This window comes from Lathamus discolor, chromosome 10, assembly GCF_037157495.1.
Source record: "Lathamus discolor isolate bLatDis1 chromosome 10, bLatDis1.hap1, whole genome shotgun sequence".
Taxonomy (NCBI): domain Eukaryota; kingdom Metazoa; phylum Chordata; class Aves; order Psittaciformes; family Psittacidae; genus Lathamus; species Lathamus discolor.
In genome coordinates, this window is record NC_088893.1 from 19109798 (window position 1) to 19130720 (window position 20923).

Consider the following 20923-nt stretch of genomic DNA (forward strand, 5'->3'; position numbering starts at 1 on the left):
GGATGCTGAGCTGATCGGGTACTGTTGCACAAGCAAGTTTTGCACGATGTGTTCACACTCAGTGGCTAGACCAGAGCAGAATCCTTCCGAGGCTTCCCAAGACTACCAACATAGGCAATGTTTTAGTGCCCAGATTTGATGGATTTGCTACTCAAGAGGTGTTAAAGCAATTTTTCAGTTAGTTCTCGTATCAAATGTCTTCCCTATCTGCATGGCCAGGCATGGCAAAATGTGCAGACACATCCTGTGAGCATTGGCCAGAAGGAAATGATGCAACGTGGTGTGGTTGGAGAGATGTTAGTGTGTTTTTTAGTGAAGCCTGCGTGTCTCAGGTGTTTCTTTTGTGTGTTACGTCAGTCAAAATAACATGGGTTTTTATTATGTAACTAAAATACAAGAAAGCTTCTCACTCCTGGTTAAACAACATCTGTATCTCAGGCGCCATATGTGACTGCTGTTTGGTAAAGGAGTTTTCATGCTTGGTGACTTCAAATATTTGGGCAATTTAAAACTGGGTTTGTTTGCCTTTCAGTATTAGCTTAATGCTTCAAGGACAGAACCTTGTCCCCTTTCAAAGGACGTTGGCAGGAGCTGTCTAGAGAAACACAGATGGTCTCAAGCAGGAGAGCATTTGTTTATAGAATAGTTAGGGTTGGAAAGGACCTCAAGATCATCTAGTTCCAACCCCCCTGCCATGGACAGGGACACCTCACACTAAAATGTAACTTGCAGCAGAGGACCTGTCTTAGTGCCCTGATGCCACAACTACCACTAGATGACTCAGGAAGATGATGCAGCAAGTCTGGTTGTTGCAGATTCAATTTCTGTTTCCCTTGCTTCGCTTTATTTTTTAGGGAGATTTCATAGCATAGATAATCCATGTCCTTGCCAAAGTCCTTCGAAGTTATTCCTGGAATAAGGGAGATGGAAAGCAGAGAAGGGAAGAGGGGAACAGCTTCCCTTTCAGTGTTTGGTATTACTCTGCTTTGCTGTCTTTTGCAGAGGTGGTCCAGCTGAGCCTGCCAGAGGACCAGAAGATCAGCGTTACCACCATCACCGTTGGCCTGAGCACCGTTCTGACATGCAGCATCCGTGGGGCACTGCGGCCTCCCATCATCTGGAAGCGCAACGGCGTCATCCTCAATTTCCTCGACTTGGAGGACATCAATGTAAGTCCTGAATTGCTTTTGTCATTTTCCTTTTAGGGCTTTGAATACGACTTCGTTTAACAGATGACAGTTTTAAGGGCACAAGTTTTATCTTGTTATTATTACGGTAAACTGGAAGCTGGTGTGGTATTTTGTTTTTACATGGAGATGTCTGAGGAATAAAACCGAAACAACACATATGCAGCTTGAGAGCAGGGGTACTTGGAATATGTTATTATGAAATTAAAACTTAGTACCGCAATAACCCAGCACTTAAATAGCATCTTGTTGCTTATTCACTTTTGTGCAACCTGTGGTCCACAGGCAGCAGCCTTGGAAATCCAGGGGAAAGCAGCTGCACAGACCATTAACTCCTGAGAGATCTCTTTCCTAGTGCAAAGAAACAGGTTCACCACGAGCATGAACAGCAATACATTTATCATTGGCAGTGAAATCTCTCCCCTGCCTAAATCAATTGATGTTTTTATCTCTGGAACAGAGATCTCCTGTTTCGGTTGCCTTTCAGCCAATTCTCATCTCTTAATCCTTGGTTACTATTTCTGATGAGCAGTTTCGAATGTAGGTTATTCAGCAGGGTCTGGCAATGCCCTCACAGGAAGGAAGATGAATCTGGTTTAATTCACACTGCTGGTCTGATGTGTGAGTCGTTGTTGGTAGTAAAGACAGGACCTGAATAATGGTATAAACTTGGTCATTTATTTAATAACGTTTAATTATGGAGAGAGTGGGAAGTAGTGTACAAAAAATACGGTCTGTATTTCATTTCTCTTTGCATTACAGGACACAGTAAATCAGGTTTTATTTTAATTACACTACAGCAAGAGTTGATTTATATTTTTGTTCAGCTCATGTTAATTTGATAACCACTCAGTTCAGAGTTGTTACAGTCAATACTGCAGCTCCCTAAATTGTTGTGTATCCAGGATTGCTGAAATGTGAAAAACCTTTGGTTTATTCTTCTGCATTAATACACGAAAATTACAGTCACAGGACAGAAATATACAGTGCAGCTTGGTGCTTTATTTGTTGACTCTACCAGGAGAATGATGTACGCTACGTGTAGGTGATTATTGTGTGCCCAAACTCAGTAATTATAACCATCTAAACACTCTTTTCTTCTCATCAAAGCAAGTATTACCCTTTCACAATGCATTTCTTGTCTCTGTTTGGAGCATGGCATTGAAATGCAAGATGGAACCAGTGGAGGATTGGCACAGAATTATACAGGAACCTCATGAGAATGTTGCAGGGTTGTACAGCCAGCCCAAAGCTGGTGTCCCTGACCAGATTTCCTATAGATATCAGTCAATGCCAGGGTTAGAAAATGACCTTTGGGTAACTGGCACTAAAAATACATAGAAAACTGTCAAGCTGCCATGCACCAAGTCAGGCGTTCCCGGCTGTAGTCAGAGCATGGCACAGGGAGCCACGCAGGCATTGACCTGCCCATAAAACTTTGTTTAAATATTCCTCGGAACAGATGTATTCCTAGAGACAGATTAAGTTTAGTGAAGATTACACATCCTGCCAATGTGCTTACTGTAATCTGTAGTGAGCAAATTCAGCAGCTTTGCAAGATCGGAGTCCAAAAAAAGGCCTTTTCTTTTGGCAGTGATATACACTAGATAGATCTGAGACATTGTGGCTTCAGGGTCATTTTGTTGGGCTCATGATTGAGCTGGGGTTAGAAGGGAGGACTGTTGTTCTTATTTCCACACACTCTGGAGGCTCGAGAGTGGTCTTAGTATTTTTTGGCCAAGAATAATGAAAATTCTCTGATTTATCTTACCTTCATGAAATTTTGGTTATGACCACATTCATCTTAAAAGATTTAAGTTCATGTGTGAACTGAACACAAAATGACAGTCCAAGAACTGGAGTAGAAACACATCCTTGATAGACAGATTAGATAGATAGATAGATAGATAGATAGATAGATAGATAGATAGATAGATGGATAGATGGATGATAGATAGATAGATAGATGATAGATAGAATATAGATAGATAAATAGAAGATAGATAGATAGATAGATAGATAGATAGATAGATAGATAGATAGCGCGTGGCTCTGAGGCTTAATTTGCAACTCCTACTATCCGAAATAGAATTTTGAGTACGTTTTCATGCTGAAATGCCAGTTCCTCCCTAATTTAGGGCTGGCCCAAGTGGATTTCTGGATTACTTGCAAGTAGTTCTCTTTCTTGTTGGTTATTAAATGTTAAGAGGAAGGGTTATGTCTTTGCACATAAACTGACTGGTTCCTGAATGATTCAACACCCCCTAGGACAGTGCCAGGCAATAAAGCAGGGGAAAAAAAATCACTTTTTGATCTGTTTGAACTAGTGTATCACTGGGAAACTAAATCAAAGGAGCACTGAGATTCTTACAGGGAGGAAAAACAGGATTTATGCCTCAGTTTTAATGTTTCACATGACAAGGTGATAGAGGTCATAAACTGACATGTAACACCTCTACAAGCAAGCGTCCCATCTTTTTAATCTAATAAACACCTCCATGGCTTTTTCAGCTTTAATGAAACTATAAAGGTTTTTGTATTCTGTATGTGTAACTGCTGTCTGTATTCTGGCCTGGCTACTTGAGGTGACACAATTTGGGGATTAGCATCTTTTATTTTCCCTCTTCCACTGTGGGCAAGCCGTAGGACTCTTGAGCTTGGGTCTGTCCCATCTTTGGCTACTGAGGGTGGGCACCTGCATATCTGAAACACTTCATAGCAGGGATGAAGAGATGCTCCTTCAACTGGTAAATCCCATCTTCATAATCACAAGTTTTATGTCCTGTGCTCATGGAATATAGAATCATAGAATGGTTAGTGTTGGAAAGGACTTTAACATGGGCTATGTTCATCTGCAGCATAAACACACCTGTATTTGGGGGTTGATACTTAGTGTAGCATGAAAGTGGCATGAATGTTCACTTTGAGGTTTGTAATGTGAAAATACGTGCGTCCATGGATGCTCGACAGCTTGGGTCAAGGTAGGTGGCAGCAGACAGTCCAAAGCTTCAACCTTCCATGGGTACACAAACTCACATGAAACAATAATCTATTTAAAGCTACTGACAGCAGGAAAGTGAAGGCACTGTGCTTCTTAATATACTTGAAGTCAGTTAATGAAATTACTTCAGTTTTCTTCTAGTCAAGCAGAAACTCAATTGCATTCCTGCTTTTCACAATCAGGTAAGCAATTTGGCTAATTGGAAGTGCAACAGGAGATTAATTGTACCTTTTTAACTTCAAGAAAATCCCCCCTGCTCCTGGCACAATGGTAATCACATACAAACCTACAGGATATGCACACACTTGGAAAACTCCTGGTATTATATTTCAATTAAACTCTTTCTCTTCTAAATGCTAATTCAAGAAACGAGATGAAAACAAAAGCTCAGCCCTGGAAAAAAAACAGAATCCTTCCAGCAGCACAGGAGAGGCACCACTGACAAACCCTTTGTGGCTTTGTTTTCTCTGGATTCATGGCGGGTGTGATAGGAGAAGGTTGTCTGTGTTCCACGTTAACACTGGAAGCGACAGTCAACAAAAACCTAGATACAGGACAAGGGGTAAGGGGTTAAAAATTAAACAGGGGAAGTTTAGATTGGATCTAAGGAGGAAATTCTTTCCTGTGAGGGTGCTGAGGCACTGGAATGGGTTGCCCAGGGAGGTTGTGAGTGCTCCATCCCTGGTGATGTTCAAGGCCAGGTTGGATGAAGCCTTGGGTGCCCTGGTTTAGTGTGAGGTGTCCCTGCCCATGGCAGGGGGGTTGGAACTGGATGATCTTAAGGTCCTTTCCAACCCTAACTATTTCGTGATTCTATGATTCTATAATCTTAGATCTGGGCGGAACTGCAGGGTTGAAGATGATGATAAAACCTGGTTGTTTGTGTGTTCCTTAAATAGTTTTTGTGTGGTATCTTGATTGGCAACAAAATATTAATACATTTTTATTGCTTTCTTAATCAGAGGCTTTCACAAGCAGCACAGTCATAATTTGTCCTGTCCCGTTTGTGAAGAGCTCTGTTAATGAGTTGTCACATAGCTATCGCAGAGGAGCCATCTTAATGGTACATGTAATTAAGTAGTTTTTCTTGCAAATATTTAAGATTGCTTTTAGCATCAAAATATTATTTAGCCATAAATTATCCATGCGTATTATTTATCCATTAGAAGTCCCTTTGCAGCTCTAGCTGAAAAAAAATCACATCAACTTTTCTCATGCAGAAAATAACTATAATGTAGTTGGAACCGGTAAGATTGTGCTAGCTACAAATTAATTTCTGACTCCAAATGGTGAAGTGGTTAAAATGTGTCATCTTTCCCAATAGCACACATTCCACGTTTGCCCCCTAGGAATGAGAAACGTGTTTTCCCAAATACATGGTTATGAAAGCATTCCTCAACCGGAGAATGTAGTAAAGCCCTTGTGGAGTTAAAGGTATTTATATGGTATTTATAGGAGATTTTTTCCATGATTTGATATTATCTCCAGAGAAACAGATGTAAATTTATTAAAAACATAAACTAAAGTTACTCCTTCAGAAGCATGGTGAAAGCATTCACAAACAACAGAGGGAATATTACTAGAAGAAAACAAATCGCCTGGTCCTAAGTAGATGGTGGAGTAGAAAGCTTCTCCTTCCTCAAAAGCTCGTATTTGTGGGGGAAGATGTGGCTCTGGGGTGGTTTTGTTTCACTTGTGTTTTTGAGAGGCACACAGGGCTCATGCCTTGGGAATGCCTGGAGAAACCTGGGATGTCAGATGCAACTCTCCCGGAGATGAATTACAGTACCTGGTCTGAGTGTTAGAGCAGAAAAGCAGGACAGTGGATGCAGAGTGAATCTTCTAAATACGATCAAGAAGAAAGGAGTCTGCCCATCTGCAGTTAAGTATTAAAGTAGCTAGACTAAGACACTTAAAAGAATGCAATTGGGAATGAGGTGAATTAGGACTCTGAAATGACTTGTACTCTCCTGCACCTGCTCTGACTGTTGTAACTGATAATTGAATGAGAGACCGAAATCCATGAATCCCACTTCTCTCTCTCTGGATTGCAGGGAAAAAGCTGGAGTTTACAAATAGAATTTCCTCCCAAGATTAGTACTTCCATGTTCCGTGGACTTTGCCTTTCTCTGAAATGTCTTGTAGATCCAATCAATAAAAACATGTCACTAAATCCCTGGTATACCAATCCTCCCTCCCGGCGGCTCCAGGCGGAAAACCTACCATCGGTTTTCCTTGTATTGTCTCTTGAGTTTCTCGGGATATAAAATTCATCCATTTTTATCTACGTTATAATTGCACACGTCTCTAAGAAGTACATTTCCGTGTGTTTTTAAGCCCCAAACTTTTTCATCTCACCAGCAGTCTTCTGTAGCACTAAATTCTTTGAGCGGAAAAGCAAGGGAAGATAAATGAACAGCCCGTCAAGCTGCGTTTGCAAGCGTTTCCTGGCATTTGCTTAAGGCAGAATTCTTCTCCATGTGAGTTACTGAAGTGATAGCATGTGTAAACCCAAGAACAAATAACATTAATGAAGCATAAGTTTCCAGCGTGTCTCTGGAAATGAATTATTAAAAGCGGCCAAGAAAGTGATTTAAGAGCCCATGACTAATTTATTTTATTTTTTATTATTTTTATATGAATCACTCATGAGTCTGTTGTGAAAAAAAGATCAGAGACATTTGATTAGTGAGGAGAAATCATTCGCAAAGCGATAGCCATTGTTGTAGATTTTGCATCATAATAATCTCATTAAACGCTTGGGTACATTTTGTTTTAAAACCCTGTAAACATTATCAGAGAGAGATTTCTGGGGCTCTGAGGATCAGGCTAGCTGCTTTAACATCAGCTGGTTAATACAGCTTCATTGCTGTGCTGGTTCCTACAAAATCATTATAGTGGTTTATTTTGTCTAAAGGAAAACCAGTGACACCAGCCAGTCCCAGTGCTGGGACTGGTTTTGTCAGTGGGCACTGACAGGCAGCCAGCTTCCTTGGGCTTGTTGGAAAGGGCTGAAAGGGGAGGGATTTAGAAGTAAAGCAAATTATTTGTATAGGAAGGGACCTTAAAGCTCCTCCGGCTCCAACCCCTGCCCCGGGCAGGGACCCCTTCCACTGGAGCAGCTTGCTCCAAGCCCCTGTGTCCAACCTGGCCTTGAGCACTGCCAGGGATGGGGCAGCCACAGCTTCTCTGGGCACCCTGTGCCAGCGCCTCAGCACCCTCACAGGGAAGAGCTTCTGCCTAAGAGCTCATCTCAGTCTCCCCTCGGGCAGGTTCAAGCCATTCCCCTTGGCCTGTCCATACAGGCCCTTGTCCCAAGCCCCTCTCCAGGCTTTTTGTTGGCCCCTTTATATTGGAAGACTGCTCTGAGGTCTCCCTTGAGATCGATGCTGAGAATATTTATTTATAAGGAAGTCCCAACAACCAGGGAGTTTCTCCTAAGAAGCCACCCAGAGGACTCCATTCCCTCTGTCGTTATTTCTGCGATGAACACTTTTAAACCAGCATGGTGAGGGGGTTTCAACCATTTTCAGGACCTAGTAGGAGCGTTCAGTATCTAACCGAAATGGTTTAAGTCAGGTTTAAAATCTCATGTCTGGGGCAGTGGCACATGCTCTTGTACAGTGTGATTGGTGCCAGTGTTTGCTGATAGCTGGGGAGATGGGGAGATTGTCTGGTTTCGTGTTACTGGGGCTTGTTTTTCTGTTCCTTCTTCCTATTTATAGCTGTAAGACAAGTATTTTTTTCCTCAAGTAACTGGAAGTTATCCTACAGAATAATCTGAACCTTATGTTAATTCCTCCTCAGACTTCCTGGAAAACAAGAAACTTTGCCAAAAATATGAAGGATTTTAAATATGTTTCTGTTCCGTGTTGGAGCAACCTCAAGACGTGTTAAAAAGCTCCATGAAAAAGCATCTGAAAGAGGCAAAAAAAGGCAGTTGATGCCTCGCACCCTCCATCAGCCCCGGGTTAATGTGGGCTCCCTCTCTGCCGGCTGCCTTCCTGGGTGTCAGGGCAGGAGATTTGTGCCATTCCAATCACATATTGCATTTCACTTGAGACAGAATGGGAAGCGAGATGTACAAGCAATATGCAATGTTTTACACATTTGGAAGCGCGGGCTCTGCGAGCCGCGGCAGATTGCATGACCAGGGAATGCATTAGGAGGGAGGGATGGGATAAATAAATATGAAAAACCTTCTGTTTGGAGAGATCGATGCTTTGGGTAATCAGTAGTGACGGAAAGGAAACACAGGACAAGAAAACCCACCTATCCATTTGCTGGGGTCTGCTTGCCTGTCTGAAATTAACTGTGTGCAGAAGCAACGTTTTCTTGTTATTTTTCATCTTACTGGGTTGTTATCAATTTAAAATGCAGCGTGGGGCAAGGTTTTAATCTGGGGAAGTTTAAACACATTCTGAGGTCACTTAATCAGCGCTTTATTTGAAGGGTAACTGCAAGACAGAAAGCAGCTCATGAAGGACAGGGAGCTTTTGATTCAAACAAGGGAGAGAAAACAAGAGACCAACTGCTGGAGAAGTCGATTTATCATCTGCCACCAGTCGACCTTATCAATTAGGAGGAATTATAAGCATAGCTTGCTGAATCCTTTTTTCTTTACCCCAGAACATGTAACGTTATCTTATAATGAATTTCATAAAATAGAGGTGATGAACACTCTGTCCTTATCTGGCCACTTTGATGCAAAGCTCATCAGTTTGTGGGGTTAGAATAGTTTCTGCCTGTGTTTTCATCACTCCTGCTGCTTCTTCTTCACCAAGGAAATTCACCCTTGGTGGTAAATGAGGAAAGATGTGTCTCAGAAGTGACTTATTTGCCTTTCTCCTGGTTGCCCATCCTTTGCTGGGATGATACATGAAAGTTTCTCTCCAGTTCACTCTGGGGCAGGAGCAGGGCAGCCTCAGCTCCAGGGGTTGTGCAGGACTAGTCGAGATGCCTGGACAGCCCTCAGATTTAAAGGTGAGAGAATTTTAGGGAGAGAAAGAACGCTGTTCCATCAGTTTTATAGATGTCTCTGGTTCCCTCTGACTGCTTTCAGGCTCGTGGCGAGATGGAAACCTTGCTTTGCAAGCAAAAGCCATCCAGAAAAATCAAAGCACATGAAATACTTCCTCTGCCTTTTCCCAGCGTGAATTCTTCCCGTTCCCTCTGCCCACCCCTGCGAGTTCTCCCAGCAGGCTTATGTATGCATGCTTGGGTGGGTGGAGGGATGGAGCTCAGAACCTGAGCCTCTAAAAACGTTTGTGCAAATAGCTTCCGTTTGGCTGATAGACGTATTTGAGAGGCAAGAAGCCCTTATTGACCCGCAGTTCCTTCTCAGCTTGATCAAGCTGTGTGCAGCGTGATGGTGTTAGACGCCGTTGCGGACCGCTTCCCAGCAAACCAAGCCAGGCGCTGAGCACGCTGTCAGTGTTAACTTACAGTTACTACAGTGATACACCCCAGCAGCTGGTAGTTGCTCCCCCAGGCAGTGCAGTGTTGGAGGGCTGTGGGAAGTGGCTGGAATACCAGGGCTTCTGTTGCAGTGCGGGACTCCTGCCTGTGGTGAGTGTGACACAGAGTTGGAGGCTGCTAAAGAGTCAGACTCATCATTTGCTAATGCTCTAGGGCTTGGGTTTTTACAGCGCTTCCAAATACACCCTTATAAAATACACAGAAAGCACTTGTGCATAAGAATGCATGCATATATATATATAAAATAGACCTGTGAAATCCTAATGTACTAATTATATCCACAGGGAAACACAAGGAGAAGCCATGAGCTGCAATAAACACGCAGAAAAAGTCATTAATTTGTCAGAGAATTCAGCATTCTTTTTGTAGCAACAGCAATTTCAGTATTGAGCCTACATGTCATAATCACTTTTTCCTTCCCACATCTAATACTGGTCATTCTTAATATCATTGTAGTCTCATGTGGATTTACCATGTGTGCACAAGTTATACAGGGCAGGTAAATTCCTTCTGTGCCTGACATAAATGGTATGGTGTTAACCCAAACCATCTTTGATAACCTTCTTTATGTGGTAGAAGTCAGAAAATAGTTTCTAAAAGTCATAAATGATGCTTTTACCAATATAAGCTTCTCTTTACAAGAAAAATGTGTTTGGAGAGGAAGAGAATAATACCATAGTCTTGCATCAGTTTGTTTTTGCAGGGGTCTTATATTAATACATTTGTATGCATTGGAAAAAGCAGGTCGTCCATAAAAAGACAATTACAGAGCACAAAGCAAGCATTCATATTATTTTTCCGAGATATCTTAAAGGAAGCAACATACCTAAACCAGGTGATTTTATTGTCCTGTTTTTCCACAGCGCCATATAAATCATTCCTTAAAAGTAGCCATCCTGCTTTTATTGATCTAAACTCCATCTGAGTTGCTTTGGGATTAACTTTTAAACTCTGTTATTCAGTCCTTTCCACTGCAAGCTTTTTCTCTCTCTCATGCAAATATCACTTGACCAGGGTTGATGTGTTTTCTGTTTGCAGTTACTCATGCATCTTTACTTTCCATCAAGAGACATGTAGCAGACCAGCAAACAGGCAAATGCTTGAAATGGGAATTTTGGAGTAGCTGCTTGTAATAATGTATTGGGTAGCATAACTAGTTTATCCCATAGTGTAGATGCAAAATCTGCCTGACACCCAAGTGGCAATAATATCTCAGATACTTTTGATTATAGATTTTGAATGCCGGGATCTTCTGTGCATTTAATCTTCATAGCTGTTCATACATTAATTCATCCTTTCATATATTGTACATAGATAATTGTTCATACGTGTTCATACAGTGGGGCAGCGTGTGCTTCCAGGTAGCGGGTAGCACCACCAGGTGATGATGGCTGTGTCCTCTCAGGTTAAGGTCTGTGCTTTGGGAAGGGTTGTTGTCCTGCCTGTAAACTCTGTATTTCTCAGTGCTGCCTCTCAGTCTGCCTTGTAACATGTATAAAATCCAGCACATTGGAAATGGGATAATAAAGTCCTTGGTTTTTCAAGAGCAAAACTACTCTTCAACACTCACCCTGTTCTTCTGGGTTCGTGATGCCCTAATTCCAAGTTGAATTTTCCTGTACTTCTGCAGTGAAATACTGCAAAGTTTAGTTTAAAATGCTTCACGCAGGGAGCTAATTAAAGAAAAACCATTCTTTAGGCTCATGAACTGCTTTGAAAATGAATCCTTCTGGTTTCACATGGGAGTACAAACATTCTGGAGCTGCAGAAGACTGAACGTTAACAGAGTAACGAGAGAAGCCGCTCCATACACCTATCAGTGCTGTGGTTCTGTTAACTATAATCTGAAATGAATTCCAAAGCAGGGCACTTGTATAACATATGCAAGTGCCAAAGCTGCTTTAATAACTCGTATTCTTTCCATCTGTAACCAAAAATTGTAGTAATGCAAGAGCAGATCTAGGAAGATGAAGGGGATAAAGGAAGATACTTGTCAAAAGTTGCAGATTAAACCAGGTTTGTCTGAGAAAATGCTCTTTGTCTGCTTCCTCATCTCCTGCCTAGGATATTGTCTGAGATAAGTGACAGTTTCAGTCCTTTCTCATCACATCTCAAGGTTACAGTGTGTTTTCGAAGAACAGGCATAGATAAAGGAAACTTTGACCCACCCAGAAGTTAGCATTTTAGGCATCTAAGGCTAAAGGGTAGATACTAAATTCCTCTATAAATTAAACAGCTGGAGATTGCCACCTTTTTTATGTGCAAAGAGCACCTTGCTAGCAGCCAGCACAGAAGTTCATGTTCTCAGATGGGTTGTTTTGCCTTGCTCTTAAATTGCCATTCGTTTTCTCCCTGCATGTTGATTTATGAACTTTATAACTTCCTGTTCAAAACTCAAGCTGTGTTGCCAAGCCATGGCGCTATCCAAACCACTGAAGAGGCTTTGTGTGTAGTGTCACTTCCTGTTGTGGTTATGATGTTTTTCCTAAATAATGAGGCACCTTTCCTGTCTTTCTTTCCATACAGGACTTTGGAGAAGACGATTCCCTCTACATCACCAAGGTAACAACTATTCACATGGGCAATTACACCTGTCATGCCTACGGCTATGAAGAGCTGTATCAGACCCACATCCTTCAGGTGAATGGTTAGTAAATGGCATATATGACAATCCATGCAATGTTCCCGTAAGCGAAGTTGCGCGTTAACCTCATGCACACAGAGATGTGAAAAGCCACACAGTTGTGTGTGCACGAGCATGAACCTAGCTCGGGCTCTGCTCACTCCTGAAACCACACTGGCAATCAACAGGAAAGGTACCAAGGGAGGAACTTGTATAATTACCTGGGCTTCAGTCCTAACAGTAAAACAAGCTGTCAATAGAGTCATAGAGTTAAGAGCAGCATTACATAGCATTAAGAGCAGCGTTTCAAAGCATCTCTCAGACTAATTACTAGTTCTGTCAGCAGAAGTGTTGCTTCAATAATTTCTTCTTCCAGAAAATCATTTCTGTTGCATGAAGGAGCCCAGGATATAGAGATAAATACAGCACAGTGTTTCCAAAACGAGCTAACTCCCAGCTCTGTACCAGATTATTGCCTGGTTGTAGTCTGCTTGGTTCACTAAGAGCTGTGTACATTGGCTAAAGATATATTCCACAGGGTTGCAAAATGAGGGCAGACCCTATCTTTCTTCTGGCCTCAGACAGTTGGATTTAGTTTAATATTACAGTAGCTTCAACCAGCATTTCATTGAGGGACCAGCCAGTGCAATATCCACCTCTCCAGTAGCAAAATCATGTCCAACTTTAAACCTGTGTTTGTATGTGCTAATACGGCCAGCAGTATCTGCAGAATAGGAGACAGGGTAAAGTGTTGCTCACCATGGGTAGATTTTGATGTACTCTGCTTTGAAAGTATTTAGTTTACAGGGAAATCCAGTAACTTTATCCCAGAGGATATATTATAAAGGAAATTTAGTATTTAGTTCTTTCTCTAGATGTGCACAGGCATCTACAAAGGGGAACTTTCAGCTGGGAAGAGCAGATATAGCTGCACACAGGTTAATAGAGAGGAGCTGACATGAAAAGAAACAATAAAAAGGGATATTTATGCACTTTAAGAAGTGCTATGGTGGACGTGGGGTTTAGGTTTGGCTGCAGCTCAGTTCTTCTGGACGTGTGTAAATGCTCCCCACTCACAGCGAGTACCTGGAGGAGAGCACAAAGCATCCGGTTGATTTGAATGAAAACTGACTTAATGTTTCTACAGAATAATTTGTCATCTTTCGAGACAGTAAAGTGTAAATTCTCAGCAACGTGGATAACTAGGTTGTGCATGCTGCAGCTGGGAAAATGGGTTTCCTTCCTCAGAGTGCTCTTTGTTTGATGAATGGCAGTTGAAAGAAAAGCAAGCTAACAAGTTAATCCTGTGTATATTATGTGATATGTTATGAGCTCTGAATGGAGTTTGGTTGGCAGACAACGATATAGACTTTATCATCACTGAGAATATAAGGCCCAAAGGCTTTGAAACTAAAGCCAGAATGAGAGGAAAACTAGATGGAGTGTGGGGAGGGGTTGCTTCCTTTCATCTTTATGCCTGCCACTTAGATTTAACTTGTTGAAAGAGCCTATTTTGTTTTTAAACAGAAGTTACACGCTGCAGCTGCATGTGGTTTTCTTACTAATAGAACAAAAGAAAATCCCCACTTTCCATGTTGGCTTTTTTAATGTTGCTACGTAGTCAATAAATACTGCAACAACATGCCATGCATTCTGCTATCAACTCTAGGCAATGCTAGGAGACACTGCAGGATCTATAAATCTTTGTCCTACAGCATCTGATATTCCCATGTGAGCCATTAGACGTTGCAAAGCCGTGTTCTGCATTTCTTGATGTGGCTGGCTGCCCGTATCATTGAATTCTCTCCTTTTCTGCCTCTGTTGTGGCTTCCTCCAATAGCTGATGCTGGGACAACAGGTCCAATGGCAGGACGGTGTTGTGTACCTTCAGGTGCATTGTGGGGTTGGAACTGGATGAGCATTAAGGTCTCTTCCAACCCAAACTATTCCATGATTCTATGAGATTCGCTTCATCACAGTAAATCCTGTGGGAAGACAAGACATATCCTTGTCCTCTGCAGGGAAACAGTGTCCTTACAGATGCTTGCTGCTGTGCCTGTGCCACACAACCCTGGCAGTTCTTCCCTTTGTAGCAGCTGGTTCAGGGTATCACAAGTAACACAGGCAGATCCAGATGCTCAGGCAAAGATGAGAATTCTGTTAGGCAGAAAAGGTGAAGACCACCGGATGAATGTCCCGAACCACTCTCTCACATCTGGGCGAGGAGCATAAAGCACACATGTGAAATGCAGCCTGCATGGGACATTTGATGTGGTAAGTTTGGGATGATCTCATCTATCTTAAGAGTCACAGCAGTGGTAAAATTCAGGTCAGTGTATTCGCACAGCTGGACCTCAATGTCTTTGCACGAAAAGAATGCCCTGAAAGGCAGCACGAAGTTTAAGAATGAGAAATACATCTTTCATGCTGGTATCTTTGATCAGGAGAAGCCAAGAACAGTGGGAAGATTATGTTCTCTCCTACGTATGGATATTGCTGTATTGCTTGGGAAATGCGTTCAGCATACACTAAGTATAGGGAGGAAAAGCAATTTATCACTTTCAAGAGGAAAAAGAGTTGCTGAGGATAAAGAATCTCATAAAATTGTAATCAACTATGAAAATTGATAGTTTGCAAATCAAGAGGCATCAAGAGTGTAGGGCATCATTTCCCTTTGTCCTTGCACTCTGGAAAACAGCAGCATAAATCAGAATATTGTATTCTTTGAAAACGGGTTTAAAAGCCATTGGATCCTCAGCACAATTGTAAGGGTCCAGTAGGACACATTTTCCAGTAGCAGAGAGGTGTTTTAAACAAGGATGTTTTGTTAATGTGGCTTTTCAAGAGAAAACATATAACGCTGCAAAGTCCTTTCGAATCATAAATGGAAAGATTAAAACATCTCAAGTAAATGATTAATCTATTAATTATTACTAGGCCCTGGCGTATATAGGTCCTAGAGCAGCAATGTATGTCTTTGGGCCTTGATATTGCCATCTGTGCTCATCATGTGCTTCATCACCTGAGCTGTTTTATTGTAATGAATTGGTCTGCTCACAAGGTACTACTCAGTATGCAGTAGTAGGCAGTCTACCCAATCTCATACTTGTTTGAATGCCTCTTTTTTTCCCCACTTTGCTTAAGATAATAGCATTTTTATACTGCCCTTGGCTGCAGACGCAGTAGTGCTTAGCAATGATATATATTCACCAAGGGAAATAGCAAAGGATAATCCGTATATTCCAAAGTCTGGAGCTGAAATTTTTGCAAGTTTAAAGCAAAATGTGCTTACTTGGCTTGTATTAATTTGTTTCAAGGACAATAAAAATGCATTCTGCTGTTTGCTGTTATCACAAGGCAGTTCCATGCAATAATTTGCCCGTGCAATGAATTATGTGAGACAAGGGAGAAGAAATAAAATGTTTAGAAATGGAAGGAGCAGGAAAATGGTAAGAGCAGGAATGGGGATGCAACACATACTTTTGGAGGTGAAAACAAACACTTCCCTCATTAATCACGGGGAAAAACACCGTGCTATAATTTCAGGTTAACCTAATTTTCATGCAGAACATTGATGCAGTGTCTAGGACCCCTGAGCTGCCTTCTGTGCTATAAGTCTCTTGTGTTTTCAGCTCTGCAGGTAAAAGATGAGGATTTCTCACATGCAGGCTAACGTGGTGTGAGGCAAAAAAAAACCTTTAGGAAGGCCTAAACCAAACTTACAGGAAAGTTATCAACCCACACTGGTTTTGAGAGCATTAAATGGGTGGTGTCTGAGATGGGCTTTATCTCCTTCAAGAGCTGGTTGGTGAGAAAATTGCTCTGGTGCCTTTGGCCTTTTGGGGTATATTAGAGAAGGGTGTGAAGTTGGCTGGGGGATCTCCTTCTTCCTGCCTTGAGCTGGGCAGGCACAGGCAGGCAACTGTATCTAGATGAGGATTAAGGTTCCTCCCAACCCAAACCATTCTATCCTGGCAGGAGCAGAGCTCTGCACAGGGCACAGGACCTCATGGGCTTTGTTCCAAGCTGGTTTTCATGTAGGTAGCTGCAAGCTTAGGCACCCAAGTCTGTCTGCAAGAGGCTGGGGCAGGCAAACCTGCAGACAGAGAGGGCCAGGATTGCTTGGGGACTGGAAAAGGCAGGTTGTGCCATCTGGAGAACTGGGAAAGTCCCTGGGGACGTTAAGTGCTGTCAGTTGACTTCAAGATTTGGGCATCTGGCCTCCTCGGGTGATGTTTTTTTCCTATGTATTTGTAGGAGACAAACTACCTCTCATCCATGAGTCTGAATAAATCACATAGCCTTTCAGTGCACCTCAATTCCTAAATCATTTCGTTCTAAAAATGTTACTGGTAGCAAGCAAATCATAGGCGAGACAAGCACTGAGTGCAGGACCTTCATAAAACCCTGTCAAAGTGGCCAGAAATTACTATCTTTATCCTGTCTCGCCTGGAGACACTGACTCGGAGACATTCCAATTAATTTTCCGAGGTGCAGATGGAATGAGAAGCTCCTGACTCACAGTGTTATTGCCCTGAATTGCTTGGGCACTGTCTCTTCAATAAACCCAGGGGTGGCTCTGACAGCTGTCAGCCATTTCCAGCAGCACATCGCTTCCTTTGCTCACCTTCCACTTGATCTGGCACCTCCTGAAGGCAGGAGGAGCTGCAACCCTGACAGTAATGGGAAGAGGAGAAGATGAAAAGCCAGTAAATGCTCTTATTTGGAATTTGAAATCTCAGTGTAATAAAGCAAACTTATATTTTTGGTAACCTCCTGATTAAAAAGATCTTGGGTGTTGTTATACGCGCTGCTCTGCATCTTACAACACGTTTTCTCTTCTCCGGTGAAGGAAATACGAGACAAGGAAGTAAACCCACACATCTAGTGCAGAGGTGAAGTTTAAAGCCATTCCTTTGCTAAAAGTCCACAGTTTTTGCTCAGAGGCATTTCCTTTCAGATTACACTTGAGCAATCTCTCACTGTTAAAGCTATAAAACCCAAGTAGACTTGAGGGCTTTCTGTCGTGGCTGATTTCCTTCCAAGCTGACGACTCAGCTCTGGTTAGTACTTGGCAGCTGGCAGGTAAGACAGAAGTAAAATACATCTCTCTCTGGTAAGGCCCATAAAAAAATAGATGGAAAGTGTATGCTAGTGAATGTAATTATTTAAACTATGCCCATATGTGTATATAGCAAGCTGCAAACACAGATTTCATTTTATTCTGAAGCAACTGTTAAGACAATTTAATTTTGCCAGGGCTGAAGCCTGACTATATAAGAAGCCATCACTGTGTTAGGTACCTTGAGCCAGTGATTTCCAGTTGAAGTTTGTTATTAACTCATTCAGGTGATCTTAAAGAAAGCCCACAGTTTTTCCTTAATTCTCCATTAGTGCCAGCAGAGGTTATTCATTTTCCTTGAGGAAGAAGTCAGGCTCCCCCATACCGCATCCACATTTGATGCTGACCGTGGTTTTACACAGCTGTACAACTTTCAACAGTTACATCCAAGTCCCAAAATCTCTTAATATAAAGTTGACCGCTTGGTTATGAAACAGAGCAGTCCATGACCACCCTTGAAATACCATCAGCCGAACACAGCACATCCTCATGTTTCCTTTTATTAAATCCCTCAAGGTTAAAGGAAGGAGGATTCCACTTGTATTTTTTACTGATATTGCAGTATTGCAATTTCTCCTCAAAGTAGGTGAGTGAATTGTGAAGAAAGAGTCAATGGACGATGTAAAGCCTTGTTGATTTGAGCAATGAAGGCAACATGATTGAAAATCAATGAACTTGTCTCAAATTGTAATATAATTAGTAGTTCTGCCAGCTGAGTATATTAAAGAGTTCAGAGGGGCCTTCCTGAAACAAGATGAGTCATGCTTTGAAAGCCTCTCAGGAAAAAGGGAAGTAGTTTATTTGTTCAGAATAACAGGTAGTGAATGTACAGGCTATTTCCTGATGGATATTTGATTAAAATGGTGAATAATGTGCTACTTCTAATAGGCAAGAAGTCCGGTTTCTTCCTTACTGGATTCAGTGAAGGTTGGAAGTTTATACTTCGATTTTTAAATACATGAGTACTTGCCTTAGGTTTTGATCCGACTTCACTTAATTTTGATTAGTCCCTTAGTGAAAGAAAGGAAGACAAAGGAAGAACAAGCTAAATACAAAACAAGGTTGCTCCCTGGCATTGGTTTATCAGTTTATTATTTCCTATTCTCTGCCCCCAAAGTTGAGCTATAGAAGAATCATTTCTGTTCCAGAATGTTGCTTATCTCCTGGTGCTTGGATCAGACTTTTCCTTTCTCAAGCCACTGACAAGGAACGGCACTGGAAGGTGAGTTTAAATTGTCCAATTCCTTGTTTCCCCACAGTGCCACCAGTGATTCGCGTGTACCCGGAAACGCAGGCGCAGGAGCCTGGCGTGTCGGCGAGCCTCAGGTGTCACGCCGAAGGCATCCCTAATCCCCGAATTACCTGGCTAAAAAACGGCATTGATATCATGCCAAAACTATCCAAACAGCTACTGCTTCTAGGTAAGAACAGAATTCTGATTAATTAAAGTATTGTAGACAGGGATTAAGGAGGATTATTTAGCACTTTAAACCAGAAGTTCCTGCACTCTCCCTAAGCCGCAGTTGTTGGAAATTGTGTTACAAAACCCCTGTTCTTCCTTTTTATCTTTTTCTCCTGTGAATTTCTCAGGAAACACAGTATTGATTGATAGGAGTGGTAACGGTGTTCTGTTAAACAGACACGTGCTTGGTTCTCCATTGCCTCGCCTCTTGTGCAGAGCCATGCAAAGCAGAGGAGGAAGGCATTAAATTCTTTATTCGGGTTTATTTGCATTGGAAGCAAGTCAGCTGAGAATTGGGCTGTGGTTCACTTGGCTCCTTACACCCACCTCTGCAGAGGGAATTGAGCTCTGGACTCCTATAGGTCCTTGTTCAAATGAGGCTGCAACAGATACAGCAAAAGGCAAAAATACTTACTCTGTGTAAGCATATTGAAAGCTTCCCCACATCCCCCTTAGTCTGGCTGTGGTGTGTTGCAGCCCTCAGCCAGTGTTGCCAACACAGATCTCCCTGCATGGCTGGGTGCAATGTCTTAAAATAAGGTCTTAGGCAATGGTCTCACTCCAGAAAGCAAAATGATAGGAGTGGAGGAACCCCTCCCAGACCCAAGTTTTTGGTGATCTGATGAAAAGCAGTTTACAAAACTCAGTTTAATTTTTCTCCACCAAATGCCAAAGCATTTTTTCTTTTTTAACAAGAAGAAACAAATGAAATGCAATTTATCGTTTGCACTTGGGATTCTTCTTTGTTCATTCCTGGCGCAGAGCGTGTATGTGCTAATGGAAAGAAGCAAAACATCAACTGTGATGAGAATCCCCAAAATACCTCTAGTTATGTACAGGGAAACATGTGGTGAAGCCACCCTGTTGTTGCCAGGCAATGGAAGGCAATTAAGAGTAGGAAAAGCAATTAGCAGCAGCGAGGAACACAGTTTATGGGTGTCTTTCTTACAGCAAATGGGAGTGAACTTCATATCAGTAGCGTGCGATATGAGGACACTGGTGCCTATACCTGCATTGCTAAAAACGAGGTGGGAGTGGACGAGGACATATCATCACTTTTCATAGAAGATTCGGCAAGAAAGACCCGTAAGCTTCACTTTCCATGGATTTATTTCTTTAAAGAGTATTTAAATGGTAATGGTATACATGCAGTGTAATGCTTCAGTCCACTGCATGCAGTATGTTGGACTCTTACTCGTAAGGTAGTGACAGGTTTGTCTGTGCTTTGATGAGATGATTGTATACCAGTTTGGGAAGGAATCCACAGGGAAGGTAAAATCTCCTCGTCCAGGTTTATGGTGCCCTTTATGTGCCAAAAATGTATGGATATGGTACAGGTAACATCTTTAATAAAGTAACAGATTTGCACTAGTTTTTAGATATCAGAGTATCCCAAACCTAGTATTATGTCAAATTCTATGTGGTTTCAGAAAATGAATTTCTTTGATTTCTGCACAAGACTTCTGTTAAAGCCAATTACGAGGTGAAGTTATCAAATATTTAGATGCTTGGAAAATGTTCTGATTGAATTATTGATTTTCCCTGCATTTACGTCACTAACCAGCAAAATAGGCTTCCCTTGGTGTGAAATTATCTTCACTTCCAAGACAAATATTCCCCCAGCCGCTCTGAGCTGCATGTGTCCCGTAGGAGTGTGGCAATGTTATCTTGACCGCACTGTCCCCAAAACACAGTTAATGGAGGAGGTGATTAGTTGCCCCAGTGGAAAAGCTCCCAGCGGCCTGATTCTTTCTAATTCCTGCTCTCTTAACTACTTGGGAGATTGCTCGGGTTTATGGGGATACTAAAAGGTTAGGTGCAAATGGGATTTTTGCTACTTTTCTGGCTGTTAATGTAGAGCAAGAATTGAAAACGAAGTTAGCCGTAAATACGTGCTCTCATGGCGAGTCTTTGGAAAATATATTCCATTCCTTATTAAACAGATTTATGTACTCTTGTTAATATTGCTCGATTTCCCTTGAATACTTGAGCAAGGGAAATTACAGTATGGTGAGAAATAATTGGATCTATCTAAAACAGAAATTCAAAT

General features: G+C 41.9%; 1 protein-coding gene across 10 annotated transcripts in view; it reads left to right on the forward strand.

Annotated features, from left to right (window-relative positions):
* Positions 1-20923, forward strand: part of FSTL4 (follistatin like 4) — a 396562-nt gene that overhangs the window by 357461 nt on the left and 18178 nt on the right. For 9 of the 10 annotated variants that reach the window (XM_065690678.1, XM_065690673.1, XM_065690680.1 and 6 more), the window contains 4 exons: positions 1003-1169; positions 12193-12313; positions 18671-18832; positions 19825-19959. In XM_065690678.1, the coding sequence (XP_065546750.1) occupies positions 1003-1169; positions 12193-12313; positions 18671-18832; positions 19825-19959 (585 nt within the window). The remainder of the gene's footprint in view (positions 1-1002; positions 1170-12192; positions 12314-18670; positions 18833-19824; positions 19960-20923) is intronic. The other variant, XM_065690681.1, reaches the window with a different exon arrangement.